Below are 19,540 nucleotides of genomic sequence, written 5' to 3'. Positions count from 1 at the left end.
GGCGACGCATGTGGGAGGAGGGGCTAGTGGGAACTCAGGGTTTAAAGTGGTTTTATAAATATATAAAATATAATGTACTATTACCCTGCACTGGTAAAGCTTGCATATGTGCTTCATATATATATATAACTGATACAGTTATATAAACAAACTGCTTTGTATCCAAGGGGGCAGGCATTAGAGCTGAATAGGGCAAAAAGCAGGTTTTTATAGCAGGTAAGCTGTGTCTGTGACTTTAATGGGATAATCAGATGCCATTGGTGGGTCTGTCTACTTGACAGCAGCCTGGAAACCTTACTCATAGAAAATAGGACATTTGTTGCAAATAAATAAATGTAAATGTTGGCCCTGGAACAACAGATACAGAACCTTAAAGGAGACATATAGGGTAAATGGGAAAACCCTAATTTTGTAGGCAATTATGAATAATATCCGGTGCTGGTTTCCCTTTGGGCTAAACATTAACCCTATCTGTAACAATGGCCCCTTTATTGGAGCTCCCTATAGATCCTATCACTTCTCTGTCCGAGTTTGAAATAAAGAGTGGGCGTGGCCTAACAGTCCCTGCCGGAAGCACAGTAAGAGGGGGAGAGCCAATCACAGCCCTGCACTCACACAAGCAAAGACAGGCTTCAGTTCCCTATCAGGTCAGCCTAGCTGCTGATTGGTTCCTGTCCTACAGTGCAGGGTACGGAGGGCCGCCGGCTCCCCAGCTCATCCAGAGAATTCAGCCAGCAGGAAGTGGAACGGATGGGCGGGGCTAGTGGGGTTTTGGTGGATTTTTAAATAAATCAGTCTGAAACACAACTTTTTTAAGCACATTCCTTCTATATCTAGAGGAGTATAATTCACTGGTACATTCATCATTTTTATAGGATATGTCTCCTTTAAATGTAAAAGAAATATTTTTGTTGTATATGGTACTATGGTACTGGTATATGGTACTGATCCTTTAAGGTGTGATAAACTTGTATGTAGAGCAGAAACCCTGTAAAATTACTAGTAATTCATTTTATACTTATCCAGAAGATTGCCAGGGGAAGAATCAGTAAACGTACGTTTTCTTAATAAAGAGTCTTTTAATCCTTTAGACATCAATGAAATACAACAAATAAAATACAGTTCTTAACTTGGCACATAAATAAGATATTTTAAGTTGCCTGACTTATTATCTTACATAAGGTTGCCACCTCTGCTGGCGTTTTTGTTGCCGGGTAGGGTGTGGGCAGTGATGTCACGGCGGATGGGGAAGAGGTGGGGCTGTGATGTCACAGGCCAGGAAAAGGCGGAGCTATGACACAGAGATTGGCTTATCGCAGCACCAATCAGTGAGTCCTGCCCAGTTTTCCTAATTTGGAAAACCAGGCAGGAGGTTTTGATCTAGACAGCCTCTCCGAAAACCGGGCGGACAGGTGGTAAACCTAATCTAACATGACCCTGATGTTGAAGGGTTCTGAGGCCTTGATGTTTCTTCTAGCCTTCTCTCCTAGAAGTCTCTTTTCTCCCACCCTTTCAACTTACTAATGCAAATTGGGCTTGGTTTATATAGTTTTAACATAAATATAATGTATTTATACAGATTTAATATAGATCTTCATAAATATATTTATAGATTCATTATCATAGTCCACTTAAAACCACCCATTTGCCAGCTATAGATATAATATTCTTACAGATAGTCTAATAGGGTAATTGCTGTGCGTCAGCACAACCTTATATATAGTAGGCATCACTGAACAAATTAACCGCTTCATAGGCCCTTTGAAACACTGCCATGGTAGTGAAATCTTACAACAAACTGCAAGGATACTGAAATTCCCTTGTCTATGTCCCTATAACAGGAAAATGTATTGAACTCAAAAGACCCCAACCTATGTTTATATAAAATTACATAAAGAACTATATCTAGCATAGAATTATACTCAATACATAATACTACAGGTATGGGACCCGTTATCCAGAATGCTTGGGACCTGGGGTATTCTGGATAAGGGGTCTTTCCGTAATTTGAATCTCTTACCTTAAGTCTACTAAAAAAATAATTTAATCAGTAATTAAATCCAATAGGATTGATTGGACTCCTATAAGGATTAATTATATCTTAGTTGGGATCAAGTACAAGGTACTGTTTTATTATTAAAGAGAAAAAGGAAATCATTTTTAAAAATTAGAATTATTTGCTTATAATGAAGTCTATGGGAGATGGCCTTTCCGTAATTCAGAACTTTCTGGATAATGGTTTTCCAGATAAGGTGTCCAATACCTGTACAACTAAACAAACACATAAATGTATGATAAGGTTTATTTCAAATGCTGTCCTCCAAGAATACCAAAATCATCAGTCCTCCCCAAATGCCACCTGTCTCTCCACATTCATCCAGCATTATATTTAAACATTTACCCTTAGCTTTTAGTAGCTAGAAGTTATATTGTTAATCATGGTTAATTGTTATATAAAGTTAAAATAGCACTGTATTATTTCTAACACCCCTCCCCCAGATGCTGCCATATTGCAGAGATGGTATTTTACCCAATTAGCCCCTCACCCTAGCATAAAAGGGCCTGTCGTCTGGATGGAGATTCAAAATAGACCCTGGTAGTTCAAGTACCAGTAGGCAAAACATAAACCAGCAGTTTTTGGCAGTTTATATCAGCTCCTCTGAATTTCTAGATTGTCACTGCCAGTCTATGGCATCTTACAGAAGCTTCTCTGGCATTGATTTTTAATATGTTTTTTTAATGACCTGGAGGTGGGCATTGAAAGTACATTCTCTGTTTTTACTAATGATACTAAATTGTGCAGAGCTATGTTCCATGCAGGATGCTGCCACTTTGCAGAGAAATTTGAGAAAAAGAGGTTCAATGTTGATAAATGCAAGGTTATGCACTTTTGTAGAAACAACATAAATGTGAGTTATACACTAAATGGTAGTGTGTTGGGGGCCCTTAATTAAGAAGGATAACAAGCTGTGTAACTCTTGACATTGTCACTAACTAAAATAAAATCAAATAAAGTTTTAAGAAAAAGTCCATTAACTTGAGGGATGAAAGCATTTTGCTACTTTATAGATTAGGATATTATTAAGGTTATTGCTAGAGGATGATGGGTTTGCCATCAGTAGTGTGGTAACCAGCAGCTGCTCCCAAGTAAAAATGATGCCTGATGCCAACATTCTGAAAGGGAATTAAGAGAAGACATATAGGAGGACTAGTATTTTCAAAAGTTGCCTGCAAATTTATAGGATGCCTGTACTTGACACTTGTGTCATTAATAGCATAGAAGGGCGAGGTACAGGATTTCTTTTTCCACAAAAGTTGGCAACCATAGGTAGCAATGAAACGCTGTCTCAAGTGACAAGTGGTAATATGTTTCTGTATTAGTCAGTGCTTTTCATGTGGCGATGAAAAAAGCCAGGACATCCCTTGACACTGGCTGTAATTTTTGTTTTCTGTTGTTCTGTTGTTTTCCGCTGTCGATTGTACATTGTGAATATAATACTGTCAAAATATTCTAAATATCTTACATAAAGATTGAATTTTAATAAATGGATTATCATACAAAAAACTTGCTCCATTTTACTCCATTTCTGTATATATACATATAATCCCAAAGGAGGAGCACTCACACTAAAAAAATATATTGTCTGCCTTGATGCTAGTAACAAATTATGTCCCACAACATTATTTTATTATTATTATTATTATTTAGTAACTTATATAAGAATAGAAATAATGAAGTTAAGTTCGCTGTATAACACAATAATGACCAGCAAGTGTCTCTTCTGTGCACAGACGTAGATGAGTAGATAAAAAGTATGTAAGGTTTTGTATTATGGGCTTTCTAATATATGTTCTGCTAATATACTCAATGGCTGGAAATACACGTAGTGGCTGGAAACTCAGAATGCCTATTTTTTAAAGAGATGACTAGACCTAATTGCTTTTCTTTGCATTGTTTTTTTTAATTGTCTCTCTGGTTCGACCCAGAGTGGAAAGTGGGAGACTGAGTGAAAAGCTTTGTTTAGAAGAGAGCATTCTAATTGTCTGAGGTCTGCAGATACCTACCTACCTAATTCAGAATTTACTGACTGGTCAAAAATTCTTTCAAGGTTCAGTTTAAGGGAATAGGTGGAGAAAGAAGTGACAAACTGTTTTAAATTTGATACTTTTGTTATTGAGCTATAGGGGTAAAGCAGTTAGGAATATCGAAGTCTTCAGCAGCATAAAAGATGTTTCCCTTTATAATGAAACAGTCACTGTATTTTATTTATTCAGAGTTTAAGTGAGAAAATTATTTTCTTCAGAAAACAAGAAGAGCACAGGGTATGTATCTATCCCTTTAGAAGCAGAGAATCAAGAGAAGATATTGTCAGCTATTTCTGGCTTCTCTGCAGCTTGCTTGGTCATGGAAAGAGGATGTCACAGAATGATTGGCTACATTTTAAATACTGGGCAAGTGGCATTGAGACTACTTCAATTATTGCTCCCAGTTAAGTTATTCAAGTTAGTCGAGTTAGTATGAAATACACAGTAGAATATCGAGAGAAGACTAGACCTTCCAGAACAGAAAAAGAGGGAAGATCCAGAGTATGCTGTTACCTCAGATGCTTCCACAACAGGTTATGGTAGGCATCTACAAAAGAAATGTGTTGACGGTTGCAAGGATGGAAGCAAAATTCCTTAATATATTCTCAAATTTATAGCAACAAAAGGGCATTTTCAACAGAAATCATAAAAAACTCTGAATATGATTCAATACAACATCCATCAAGCGAGGAGGTACAAAAAAAAAGATCAGTTCTGTTAAAGTATTATGCTGTGGGCAGGAAGCCCACAGAGAAGTTTCACAGATATACATTAAAGGAGAAGGAAAGGCTAGTAAAGATTTAATCTCAAGCTGCAGGCATACCTTCAGTTGTCTCAATAGTGCCCTTAAGTCTCCCCATATTTCACCTGTTCAGAAGATCAGAAGCCAAACAAGAAGAAAAAACACTGAGCTGTGTAAAGAAAGTTCCCATAATGCCTCACTCCTGTACAGACACCCAGACCAAGTGAACATGCTCAGTTAGTAAGACTATGAGTCAACTTCCTGCTGATTGGCTCAGATCCACATTCCTAAGGGGGGGAAGTGAGTTCTTAGCATTCTTGAGGGAGGGGGAGCAGGAGAGAGCAGAGAACAGAAAGCTGCGTGTCTCTGGCACAGGAATTACAGACACAACTAATCTTTTTTGAGAGAAGTCAGTGCAGCATTTCTGTGAGTGCTTATGGCTTTATTTACATAGTCCTTACTTAGTTTTTACCTTTCTTTCTCCTTTAAGATGGTGTTATCAATCTTGAATCATACTATCTAAATGAAAACTGGATACATTTTGGGGATTTCCAGTGGCCTTGTCCTCAACCGTACACTAAAGACCAGTGGGCTACTGCTCTGCTCTCTCCATCTCTGTACATTTTTATTTCAGCCCAAAATGTGATGTTTGTGGGTGGCAGTGGGGGGTGTTTTGCATGCAGGCAATGGCTGTTTTGCTTTGTAATGTGTATTACTTACCCCAGGTGCTCTGCCTGAAATTGGCCCCCAGGCCCCTTTGGTGACTTGGTATTATGTTAAACAGCACCTTCTACAGGAAAAGCATTACACGTGGGCTGTGCTAAATGGGTGAACTAAGCAGCAAGGAATCTTGTGAGAAAAGACAGAATTGTAGAAAATGACATTTACTCATTATCTTGTTATGGGACAGTCTGTTTACTTTAGCATACACAGTGGATATTATGATTCTTTTGGTTCTAGAGGCCTCCTGCAATTCTGTACAAAAAGGCAAATAAGAAAAAAAGGAGAGAACCTATACGGATAAATAATTTATTTTGCAAAAACAGACAATAAACACATTTGGCTATGTATAATGTCAAAACAGTCCATTGGATGGTGTATCAAAAACAGACGATTCCAAATATAAAATGATAATGCTTTATTAAAACACTTTAAAATCAGCAAATATGCTTTTTTCTTTTAAGGGTTTATTTTACATTTAGGTCATTGTAGTGCAGACCAGACCCTAACTAATGCTGAATATCACAGACGATGCTGACTCTTGGGTACTTCTCAAGAACATAGAAGTTCTATTAGTTGTGTATCCATCCAATTCTTCTCGAATTTAGCTGGACAACCTCATGCTTCAAATGTTTATCTGATGAGAGGGAGAGATTTGTTTACTAATTTAACCCAGTGAGCAACACAGGGTGTTACATTCTCCATCCAGTCCATAATTATCCATTTCCTAGTGTAAAATAGGAGAACCCATGGAGCAAAGGCCAAATATAAGGAGACAAGGATTCTGTGATGGATAATGAGACTCCCTTGCAGTTTTCCACCTTTTTCCCTCGGTCACATACTCTCCACTGATTGGAATATAGTAACTTTTTCTAAATAACTTTAGTTTGAGCTTATTCAAGGTTTCTCTGAGCTGGGTTCAGATTCAGCTGGTTGTTTTCAGTTTGAGCATGTTTTTATCAATTTTTGTAAGGGCATATTCGGCTTCTTCTATCGACTTTGATTAAATTCCGAACTGCAGATATTTCACTTATTAAAATTCTTATTAATGGACCAGTAGTTAACATATTCCTCTTGGGATCAATCCCTGACTTGTGGGTTAGGGAGCCATAATGGACTCCAAGTGGTCTGATCACCTTTTGGCCTGAGTAAAAGTGATTCCAGCAAGGGGGAGTGGTCTGAGAAAGCTCTGGGTAAATAATCTATTGAGGCTACCACCTGGGCAAAATCAGCTGACAAGGAACCATGGCTAGCAGAGTGGGTTTTAAGGTTACAGTGTAGAACAATATAAATACATTTCTAAGAAGTCAAATAGCACACCCGAATCAGGAGCAAAAACCCCCTTGCTTGAACTGAGAAAGGTGCATGGTAGTCATGAGCCACCCAGACCCTCTTAGAGGAAAACTATGCCTGATTTCTTTGTTGCTATAGGCGCTGACCTATTTTAGCATTCTGTGATACCAAGAGTTAAAGTCATGGTATTTATTAATTTCTAGACCAGATATGAAATAAGCTACCTACATTTCAGTTAGAGTGGACCATTCAGTATCTGTTGATATCATTGGGTTGCTCCAGTTGGACTGTGGCAGATGTCCAAGCGGTATATTGTTCCGCTAAACTGATCCACCATTACAATTGTCGCATGATATCTATCCGTTGCAATCTTGGCTGCCTTGATTTATATGGCAAGCCATTGTATAAGCCATGCAGCAATAAGACAATGAGTAATATATCACTACTTATGCTGGAGTCAAATGTGTGAGCACTTGTAGCATGACTTGAAGTATGGCCCCTGACTAACATGAGGACTGGGCACCATATTCTAGCGGGTGCCTGAAAATGTAATAAAGGACAAGGACCTCAGTCCTATGTGATGTATAGCTGTGATTGAGGCAGATACAGCATTAATATTTTACAATGCAGCGGTTATATCCACAGTGGTAGCGAGTCATATCTGTTGATGAAACTTAGCACGGTACTGTGTACATCCTGTAACTAGTCTTTCTAGTGTGCAGCTCTTGTTGTGTTGTGAAGGCCCTTTGGTCCATGACCCAACCAAGAATAGAAAAAGGTACATACCCGGTGGTGAGTAGCGACTAGCGTCAATTACATGCTAGGTACTCGCAGTCAGTGTGCAGCCAGGTTTACTGTTTTAACAGACTATTCCACGGGGCATTCTGGCATTGATGACTCTTCAACCAGTGGTTCGCTTCCTCCGGTGATGTGAAGTAATGTGAACTTTTTCCTTCCATGACATGGAGCTTTGCCAGGAATTAAACAGAGGAACTGAGGCGCAGTTCATGCAGTCACCTTTTAACAACGGGGAAGGAGGCACATTGCTTCTGAACCATTGTAGAATAATCTGGAAACAGGGGCTCTGTTGTATGTCAGGGGGCCCTTCCTTCACAAAGCAGCTAGGGCATCATCCTGGTTCCAGTTGTTTAGAAACTTGTTTAGATTATGTACTTTCATGAAAAATATAATACCTAATGTGAATTATGTGGGTTTTTTTTTAGAAATGAAAGAATATCTGCATATGCAGATTAAGGAGGTAATATGTGTAAATGTATACAGCATATTTTCATTATAGTTGTTTTAATATATTTTTGTTACTTCTCCTTTCTTTTAATCTCTTTAGATATCATGCAGAATGAACTGAATCACCCCTATGAAGATGAGATCGCACTCTTGCAAGAGGAGATCCAAGAGCTTACTCGGCAGTACAAGGAGGTTCAAACGGAGGCAGCCTTTTTATCCAGTGCCAACTTTAAACAAGCCTTGTTAGTAACGTGTTTACATTATACAAAGTAGGAGATTGAATAGAATAAGATGTGAGAAATCAGTCAAAACAAACACTGTTGTATTTCAAACATTGTAGACAGAATTACTAAAAAGGAGTAACAGTGAACATTTTATAAGGGGCAGATTTACTTAAAATCTAACATTTCTCAACTGTTTCCCTATAGGGGGGCCTCCGGTGTGCTGGTCATTTGTATGGGAAAAAGAACACCCCCTATCCCTCTATAATACCCTCTAATGTACTTTACAGAGTAATCATGTCCCCTCGCAAGCATTTTTTTTCCAGAGAAGAAAACCCCATCCTTGACAGTCTAAACTCATAGCTTAAATCTTCCATCTCATTTACCAGTTTAGTTGCACGTCTTTGCACTCTCTTCAGCTCATAAATATTTATTTTAAGGACTGGAGTCCAAAACTGCACCGCATACTCAAGGTGAGGCCTTACCAGGGACCTATAATGCCCTTTTTTATACAAGACAGCACTTTATTTGCTTTAGTAGCCACAGAATGACACTTCCTGAAATTAGACAACTTGTTATCTACAAAAATCCCCAGATCTTTTTCAATTAAGGATCCCCCCAACACACTACCATTTAGTAGATAACTTGCATTTATATTATTTCTACCAAAGTGCATAACTTTGCACGTGTCCACATTGAACCTCATTTTCCAGTTTGCTGCCCAGTTTTCCAAATCTGTCAAATCGCTCTGCAAAGCAGCAGCATCCTGCATGGAACTTTTAGTTTTGCACAATTTAGTATCTTCTTCAAAAATAGAAACATTACTTTTAATGCCCACCTCCAGGTCATTAATAAACAAGCAAAGGGTTAAGTACAGACTGTTGGGGTACTCCACTAACAACACTGGTTCAATTAGAAAATGTCCCATTTACTACCACTTTCTGTAATCTATCCTTCAGCCAGTTCTCTATCCAAGTACAAATATGTTCCAGGCCAATATCCTTCAAAGGCAATTCAATTAGTCTGTGAATTGAATATTGTGATTTGTAATGTATTCAAGAATTCCTGCCACTGATGTCAGACTAACAGGCCTATAGTTTTCAGACTGAGAATGGGATCCCTTTTTAAATCACAGAACCACATTAGGAATTCACCAGTTTCTTGGCACCATGCCAGAACTCAATCAGTCCTAAAAAATTAAGCAAAGAGGTTTGACAATCACAGAGTTAAGCTTGTTTAGTACCCTGGGATGAATACCTTTGTTTGCATTAACTTTATTGGAGTTTTCCCATGAAAGTGAGAATTCATCTTTTGATAAAAAAAAATCCCAATAAAAATACTGTAAAATTTACTTCTGGCAAAAGCGGGATGAGGCCTGTTTTCACCCTATGATAAATATGGCCATAAGTCTGCATAAAACTAATAGCCATTAACCTTCCTTTTAACAGGCATGCTTGCAGGTTTGGAACTTTTCAGAATGAAGGAGTGCAGTTTAGATGCACAAAGATTTAAAAGAATGATTTTGTTTGTCTGGGTTTACCTCCTCCTAATATATCCTTAATTTTTTTAGGCAATCCTATCATGGAATACATATCCCTGATCAGGAAAGGATGAAAGATACAGCATGTCTGATGGCACAAATTGAGGACTGTAAAAACGAATTGCAGTTTCTTAACAACTTATCAGGACTTGAGTTTACCAAATACTTAAAAAAGACAGAGCACAAGTGTGAGTAGTCATGCTCAAAAGTGGCATTTGGGCTGCTTACAGTTTTTAAATAATTTAAAAAGTTAAACAATATGATTGTATGGTAACTGGTATACATTTGCAGCACAAATAGACTTTTTCACTTGTGTTTTTATTTTCTAGTGCTTTTCTAAAATGTATTTCTCCCCTGATGTTTCAGCACTAAAGGTGGCCATACACTGGGCGATTCTAGCTGTCAATATCATCCCTTAGACCGATTCGGCAGCTAATCGGCCTGTGTAGGGGCACTAACGACTAGGGATGCACTGAATCCTGGATTCGGTTCGGGATTCGGGCCGAATCCAGCCTTTTTTTGATGGATTCGGTTTCGCCTGAATCCACGGTCCCGGCCGAACTGAATCCGAATCCTAATTAGCATAAGTTAGCAAATGCTAATTAGCAATCGGAAAGGGTTAATATTTAGGGGGGATTTTTAACCCTTCACGATCCTAATTAGCATATGCTAATTGGGATTCGGATTCAGTTCGGGATTCGACAGAATCCATCAGGGTGGGTTCGGCGGTTCGGCAGAACCCAAAAAAGTGGGTTCGGTGCATCCCTACTAACGACGGACCTGCCCGACCGATATCTGGCCTGAAATCAGCCAGATATCGATCGGGCAGGTTAAAAAATTTAGCCGGATCAGGGACACGGTCCCCGAACCGATTTCGCCTATACCCGTCGGTCTAAATCGATTGTTTGGCCCGAGGCCCAAACAACCATGTTTGCCTGGATTCGCCTGATATCGGCCACCCATAGGTGGGGGATATCGACATATGCCAAGCGAGCGGATCTGAACGTATATGGCCACCTTTACTGAGCATGCTCTGTCTAACTTGATGCAACTAATATATTAAATGGTAATGCAAGAACCGTAACCATAACCATTTATAGTGTCAGCAACTAGACTTACTGGGCTGTTAGGGGGAAAAAATAGCTGTTGGGGGGTAACAAAATTAATTTATTTTATGTCAAGAAAAGGGTTCAAAGCCTTCACAAGACAGTTGCTGGACAGCATCTTCCTTTTAGTTAAAGGAACAGTAACACCAAAAATGAAAGTGTTTTAAAGTAATAAAAACATAATATACTGTTGCCCTGCACTGGAAAACCTGGTCTGTTTTTTTGGTGTTACTGTTCTGTTAAACTAGCATATATAATAAGCGGGGTGGGAGGGGAATTTGATAAAGTCTGGTGGCCCCTGGTGTGACTTGAATTTGCTGCAGTTTTGACTCCAGGTAACCATAGTGCAGGCAAACAACTGGGAAATACCATCTATGTCACTATTGCCTGGTACACTGTTATAAATGCACACTTGTCTGATTTCAAGTCTGAATCTAACCTCTGGCTGTCATCTATTTTATTAGCATCTGTTTAACTACTGTCACTTTTCAGTATCATGCAGATGTATGTGGTTTATTTTGTTGTAAAAAAGCAATAAGAACTTGCCTTTAATAAAAGAAACAGGCTAAAAGCCTTACACATGCCTTTGACCAAGCATTTGTTACAGGCTTGGTGGGCTGAGCAGCCAAAAGTGAATTTGACCTTTAGTCTTGAAGTTCTGCAAAGGTGCCTTCAACGTATTTTTTTGTGCACACTTTTCAAAAAATGTACATAGAGAGTGGTGGTAGCCCAGTCAAAAGCTGAGATATGCTTGGGCATATATGATAAACTATGTACACTACAATTTTGTCTGCTTGCACACAGGGACACGACTTAAAGGGAATACTGGGTGAACTAAAGCTGATGGTTTAAAAAAAATATATGTACATACTATGCCTATTTTGCATTGTTATAAAATTAATCTTACATACAATTCTATTATTTTGCAGCTGATAACCAAGCCATATATAAACACAGGTTGGTGGGTCAATGCCAATCTCTTCTGTTTCAGTTGGAGTTTCAAACATTGGAATCCAAGGTAAGACCAGACTTACAAATGCAGGAGTCATTTTTTGTATAAATTATAACAAGTAACTAAAAAGGGAAGTTTGAGAACAAACTTCATGTTGGGTTGAAAAACTTGAAGTCACTGAATTAAATTTTTGTTGAAGGGCGGGTTGGACCATACCATTTTGTTGGGGGGGGGGGGGTTGGACCATACCATTTTGTTGGGGGGGGGTTGGACCGTACCATTTTGTTTGAGGGTGGGTTGGACCGTACCACTTTAGGGGGATGGGGGGTGATAATGATACAGTTTCATGACCCCCTGTAACTAAAGATCAGACCGTACCATTGACTTTACTTTCTCCTCCAGACTCACCCTGGCATCAAACCAATAAAATTCTATAGGTGAAATATGATTGGCTGTTGGTGGATCTGCTTGCTTTTCAATACTAAAACTGCAGTCCCCTATTGACCAACTGTGAAAAGTTTGGGGACCCTGGGGTTAATACTGTGAGAATGGCAGCAGGTTGAATTTCCCCATTGAAAGTCAGTAGGTAAAATCTGATTGGCTGTTGGTGGCTCCACCCACTTTTTCTAACCTTGAACCGCAGTTACCTGGTGCCTAACTCTGCAAAGTTTGGGGAGCCTGGTTTTATTACTGTGAGAATGGCAGCAGGTTGGATTTCTGCCAAGTCAATAGGTAAAATCTGATTGGCTATTCACAGCTCCGCCCACTTTTGGGCATCCAACAATCATCATATTTTCATTCAAGCTGACCCCATGACTATGCAATTCAAGTTTGGTGAGTTGTAAGATTGGCAGCAGTTTCAATTTCCCCATAAAAGTCAAGGGGTGAAATTTGATTGGCTGTTGTTGGCCCCTCCCACTTTGGGGTCATCCAACAAATGTTGCTGTTTCATTTAGGGTGACCCCATTATTATGTTATTCAAGTTTGGGGGATGTAGCTTCTAAGCTGTAAGTGTGGCAGCAGTTTAAATCTCTTCCCTGTCAAAGTCAATGGAACAATTGGGGTGTTCGGAGCAGCGCCACAAAAAGACGGGGGGCGGGATCGATTAGAAAAGCACAATCAACCTGCTCCGCTATAGGGCGAAGAAGTGTGGAGAGTTTGGATGTTGTACCCCTAAAACTGTAGGAGGAGCAGCGTTTAGAAAATGGGGGGGTGCTAAGAATAAGAAGAAGCGGAAGAATAAGCTGAAGTCGAAGTAGGTTGGGTATTTCAACCCAACATTATAATACTCATGTTTGTTTGTGGTATGTAAATAGATTAAAAAATGCAAGTAATGTGACATTTTTTGTAGGTTTTTTTTAACTATCCATTTTTGCAAACTTTAAAGAAACACATTCAGGTAAAGCTGTACTTGTTTACATAATCTTGTAAGTGAAAAGAGATATACTCTTACAGTATTTGCAATAACAAAACCCTGTCAAATGTTGTTGTTTGCTTTCCATTATAATCAAAAGGAATCCTCTGCCAATATGTTACACATGCAGGATTATTACCTAAAAGCATATCCACCCTCATTTTTATATTACATATTTTTGGTAGTTTTCATTGATATTAATAGAAAGCAATCCAGCACAGTTTTGTGTTTTGATAATGGGGTCTGTTTCCACAGTAGTTCTGTGGACAAAATGATTTGTGGGATTTTTTTCTCTAAGAATCCATATATGGTTCAAATGACTCATGATCATAAAATTGGATAGTTTCAGATAAATCACATTACATTTTTTAAAGTGCAACACCAATGCACCAAACACCAATGTATGTACAGCAAGGTAACACTGGTGTATACAGTCCCTGTTGCTTGCATGACAAATACTAAAGAGACAAACAAAACTAAGCTCTCCCCAATGTATTTGACCCAGCTTACTTAATATGAAGACAGGCAAGATTGCTGAAAGGGGGATACTATGAAATATGAATATTTCAGAAATGGTACAGGTATAGGACCCGTTATCCAGAATGCTCAGGACCTGGGGTTTTCCAGATAAGGGGTCTTTCCGTAATTCAGATCTCCTACCTTAAGTCTTCTAAAAAAAAAAATTTTTTAACAGTAATTAAACCCAATAGGATTGTTTTGGCTCCAATAAGGATAACTTATATCTTAGTTGGGATCAAGTACAAGGTACTGTTTTATTATTACAGAGAAAAAGGAAATCATTTTTAAAAATGTGAATTATTTAATTATAATGGAATCAATGGGAGATGGCCTTTCCATAATTCGTAACTTTCTGGATAATGGGTTTCCGGCTAAGGGGTCTGATACCTGTACCTAATTTTTAACAGATTTTATTTAGATGAAGTTCATATTAAAATTTAATTTTGTGATTAGTTGACGTGCCGTGGAGGAGTTTGTCAAAATCCCATTAGTTTTCAGAATAAATACTTCAGCTGTACAGGCATGGGATCCATTATCTGGAAACCTGTTATCCAAAAAAGCTTTGAATTACGGAAAGGCTATGTCCCATGGACTCAATTTTACACAATTCTAACTGTTAAAAATCATTTATTTGTGCTCTTTGGTAATAAAACAGTACCTTGTACTTGATTCTAACTAAGATATAATTAATCCTTATTGAAGGCAAAGCAATCCTATTAGGTTGAATTTTGATTTAATTTTAAATTATTATAAGTAGCCTTTAAGTATGGAATCCAGTTTAAGGAATGATCCCTTATCTGGAAAGCCCCAGGTCCCATGAATTCTAGATAACCCATACCTGTATTTAGAATAAGAATCCCACTTACTACAGATAGTCCCAAATCATATGTAAAAAGTCTGCCTGGACTCTAGAGTGTGGGGAACAACATACAGTAAAGGCACAGTGGCTTGCTGGTTCTGTTCCGCAAATCACTAAATCACCTTTTTAAAAATCAAATGTTTATTATGTAGAGACAGTGTAACACTGTTACCATGGTGGACTGGGAAAGGTAGCCAAATCAGTTATGAGTCTTACTTACTTAGAGTCTCGACAGTTCATTTAAGCTTTCAGGTAAGGGAAAGAGGAACCACCACAGTGGTGGTTGAGGATCTGTTCTTTCTATATAATTTTCAATTTTTCCATAGGACCCTGCATCTTTTTAGGCTGTGAATGAGTTATTTTTGTTTGTCTGCATTTTATATCAACAATTTGGGTATAGCAAGACTATTCTCTCCTCAATGTTTTATTGGGTGATTACTCCTATGCCTCACTAACAGGTACATCTAACCGTGATTAATTTATATTTTGCTAAGACTTAGAAAACATTGCAGTGAGACATTTACCCTTATACCTAAGAAACCAAGGGATTGGCATATATAGCCAGTTAGAGAATTTTTTTTATTGTATCATTCAAGGTATTGTATATATTTTGTAATATATCTAATTTAGAATATGTTTTTCTCTCTTTTTTGCAGAGCAGAGACAATGCCTCCCAATCGGTTATTGACCTTAATATTATCATGGAATGCAGAGAGCAATCTGACTTAAGCAAGTTTGTTTCAAGGTAACAGTAACAGTTACAGTTTAGGGTGAAAAACAAATACACATTTATCGAGCTCAATCCTTTGTTCTAAATAAAACCTGCCTAATTGCTATTAGCTCCCGAGGAAGGTGAACAATCCTATATAAGGCTTTTCAATTTGCATTAAAGGGTAAAATATTCCTTCCTGACCCCAGCATGGCAATCTGAACAGTCCCTGTAACTTATTAAAAGCTTTAATTTCAGTAATTTCAGTAACCTTTTATTTTCTCCTTTCTTGAAGCTATCTAATGTATCTCCCAGTACAACTGCTCCAGGTAGAGAATCCCACAAATTCACAGCTCTCACTGTAAAAATGTATTTTTTTAATATAATGGTGGAACCTCCTTTCTTTTAATCTTCATGGATGCCCTTGTGTCTGCTGGAAGGACCAACTGAAGAATAAAGCATTAGACAGTTTATTGTATGGGTCTTTATATATATTAATATATATCTATCCTATCTCCCCATAAGCACCTCTTCTCCAGTGTAAACAGACCCAAATTGGCAGCCTTTCTTTAAAGCTGAAACCTTCCAAAACTTAACCTACTAAGTTGCCCTTCTTTGGTATATTGTCTAATGAACAATATACCATTTAAGCACTGGAGACCAAACTTTTCTGTATATTTCAGCTACAGCCTTACCACTCTCTCAATTTTAAGGGAAACTAAAGCTCAACAATTTATGCTAGAAATGCTACACTTTGGGGGTTATTTATCAATATTCATAATTTTCTCACAAAGTATTTTTGTGTTTAAAGCCATTAATTTGAATATTGGTTAAAAAAAACTTCAGCGTTTGAAAGGTCATGTAGAAGTTATATAGAGCTGGCCCAAGTCAAATCTCAACTATTTAGTCAATGTAACTTTTTTTGTAACATATAAAACAATGCAAAAATTACGTATTCAAGGTATTCAAGTTTTTTTTCAGATTTTTTTAACAAGGTAACATTTGTGTTTTTTTTAATTTTGAGGTTATTCAAAGTAGAAAAAGTTATAAAAATTACACAAATACGAATTTTTATAAATAACCCCCTTAATATTTTGGGCTTCTTTACAATCCAAAGGCCACCTAGGCCTGAAGATCTATCCCTGTGAAAAAGGCCCTCTATAACTTATTATTAATTTATTCTTCACTGAGCATTGACAGCAAATGCTCTGTACTACTCAGTTAGCAGTTACAATATAAAATTCATGCTACAGAGCTTTTAAGAAAAATTATTCAGATTTGAATTACATGGAAGCATAGAAACCTGTGGTTTTTAATTGAATAATACTGAGTTCTGTTGCATTAGCATCTATAACAACTGTTACATTTTTGTTGTGCTGTTTTGATAATTTCTTAGGACTTAGCTTCTCAGCAGCAGTGTGCTACTGAGCCTATTGCTACTGATGCTTAAAAGATGGCCAAACAAGATCAAAAGATGAGAAGCTCCTGTAGCCAACTTTAAAGGAGAACTAAACCCTCCGGGTGATTGCACCACTTCATTTGTCTCATAGACCACAACTCTTTACAGGCACCAACAAGCTCCCTCACCAAAATCCAGAGCCAGTAGCCATACACTGCTGACCTCTTTTGAAGTACTTAGAGTCTCACTAATGCTAACATCATTTGATAAGGCCACATTTAGTCAACTATGTTGCCTGGTCATTAGAGGAAACACAATAAGTAGTTTTAAAATATGTAATGTATTCTGAAACTGGTATTTTAAGTAATGGAAAATTGTTTGACACTATTAGGCAGGTATAAAAAATGTAATGATAGCATGAACAAAAGGCAATAATAACTTATTAGTTTAAATGTTAGTTATATAGGTGTCAAGTGAATAACACGTTTTCAAAACATTTACTTTAAGGGTGGAAGAAAGAAGAAATCTGTTACTCTTTTTCCGCAGCCTTTCAAGCTTTGCAGAGTGGTGTGAATGTCGTAAAAACACCTTTGCAAAGTTCAAGGTAGGAAAGAATTTTTTCTATTTAATTAAAATGTAGCAAAAAAAATTTTTTTACATTACCTAAAAGTGTAAATTTCAGTTTTAGAATTGTATCTAAACTAATGAACATATACTGTTTTTCTAACCACATAATCACATAATGTAATGCTGATACGATTCTTAGCAGGACAGGAGTTATGGTTTGAGCACTATTTTATTTAATTTTGGTTTTTGGTGTGTTGGGGGTATCCTTAATGGAGAAGGATCTAGGGGTTTTTGTTGATAACAAGTTGTCTAATTCCAGGCAGTGTCATTCTGTGGCTACTAAAGCAAATAAAGTGCTGTCTTGTATAAAAAAGGGCATTGACTCAAGGGATGAGAACATAATTTTGCCCCTTTATAGGTCCCTAGTAAGGCCTCACCTTGAGTATGCAGTGCAGTTTTGGGCTCCAGTCCTTAAGAAGGATATTAATGAGCTGGAGAGAGTGCAGAGACGTGCAACTAAACTGGTAAAGGGGATGGAAGATTTAAACTATGAGGTGAGACTGTCGAGGTTGAGGTTGTTTTCTCTGGAAAAGAGGCGCTTGCGAGGGGACATGATTACTCTGTACAAGTACATTAGAGGGGATTATAGGCAGATGGGGGATGTTCTTTTTTCCCATAAAAACAATCAACGCACCAGAGGTCACCCCTTTAGATTAGAGGAACGGAGCTTCCATTTGAAGTAGTGTAGGTGGTTTTTCACGGTGAGGGCAGTGAGGTTGTGGAATGCCCTTCCTAGAGATGTGGTAATGGCAGATTCTGTTAATGCCTTTAAGAGGGGCCTAGATGAGTTCTTGAACAATCAGAATATCCAAGGCTATTGTGATACTAATATCTACAGTTAGTACTAGTGGTTGTATTTATAGTTTATGTATGTGAGTGTATAGATTGGTAGGTGTGGGTTAGGTGTGCTGGGTTTACTTGGATGGGTTGAACTTGATGGACACTGGTCTTTTTTCAACCCTATGTAACTATGTAACTATGTAACAGGTTATATAGTGCATAACCTGCTAAAGATGACATTTAAGCATTTTTCTGGGAAAATTACTTGTTGGTTCAGCAAATGGCAAAGGCCATTAACTGCAATGGTTAGGAATCACTTTATTGAAACATTGACATTATGGGGCCCATTTACTAAACAATTTTGAGATAATATTGTATTTTTTCTAACTTTTCTGAATGTATGCGAATGTATGCGAAATTATTAAATTGGCACAAAAAAATTTGTGCAAAGAATACAAACATTTCGAAATTCGTTAATGCTTTGGTTACACTTTCCTCGGGACTATCTTTTCGCCAGGTTTGATCTGTTGAGTACCATTGAGTCCTATGGAAGGCTTCCAAAGTTAGACATGGAAGGCATCAAAGCTAGAAAGGTTTTCGGGGCTTAACAAACTTTTGGCACAAAAATATTGTGACTTTCGGAACGCAAATTGCGATATTTTTGTACGAACGATGAAAGCATTTTCGAACTTCAGAACTTATCGTGGTTACTCCGAATTTATACCATATTGTGTTTTAAGCCCAGAAAAAAATCAGATCTTAGTAAATGTGCCCCTATGTGTGCAATAAGTAGTCTACATAAGGAGAACTAAACTCCTCCACTCCCTGTTTTTAAGTATTAGCCTCCCTGCAAGTGCACCCTCCCCAACCACATCACATTGTGTAATAGATCAATGTATCTGCACACTAAATGCAAAGTTGTTCTGTTTGTTTGGCGACCACCCTGTTAAGCCATGTTACATCCATGTCTGGCTCACTCCCAGTTATTGTTGAGTATACGCATCTGCACTGGACTCTAGTCTGGCTCTGGCTTTGAGTTCACATTCTCCTAACTGACAAACACGAGATATAATGCTGCCACACAGGGTGTCCGTCAACCCTGCCACACAACTCAGCATTTAGAGAGCAGATATAGGGAGTGCTGAACTCTTTCTTTTTTGCAGTAGGAGCTATGCAGTTGGGAAAGGGGCCCAATCCAAGGGAGCTAATGCTTAAAATGGTTTGGGGTTTTTATTCTCCTTTTGACTTTGTGTTGCTGCTTAATTTTGGGTTTACTCTATACTAAGGGGCATATTTATTACAGTGCATAGGCCAACATTACTGGTGAT

At 38.0% G+C, this 19,540-nt stretch overlaps 1 protein-coding gene across 1 annotated transcript in view; it reads left to right on the top strand.

Annotated features, from left to right (window-relative positions):
* Positions 1 to 19,540, top strand: part of cenpp (centromere protein P) — a 139,662-nt gene that overhangs the window by 241 nt on the left and 119,881 nt on the right. Inside the window, exons 2-6 of the mRNA XM_031901101.1 lie at positions 8,187 to 8,328; positions 9,878 to 10,035; positions 11,883 to 11,971; positions 15,354 to 15,442; positions 17,313 to 17,409. Of these exons, the coding sequence (XP_031756961.1) occupies positions 8,192 to 8,328; positions 9,878 to 10,035; positions 11,883 to 11,971; positions 15,354 to 15,442; positions 17,313 to 17,409 (570 nt within the window). The 5' untranslated portion in view covers positions 8,187 to 8,191. The remainder of the gene's footprint in view (positions 1 to 8,186; positions 8,329 to 9,877; positions 10,036 to 11,882; positions 11,972 to 15,353; positions 15,443 to 17,312; positions 17,410 to 19,540) is intronic.

Source organism: Xenopus tropicalis, chromosome 4 (genome assembly GCF_000004195.4).
Source record: "Xenopus tropicalis strain Nigerian chromosome 4, UCB_Xtro_10.0, whole genome shotgun sequence".
Classification (NCBI taxonomy): Eukaryota; Metazoa; Chordata; class Amphibia; order Anura; family Pipidae; genus Xenopus; species Xenopus tropicalis.
Note: the sequence above shows the minus strand (reverse complement) of the source record. Positions and strands in the feature narration are given on the sequence as shown.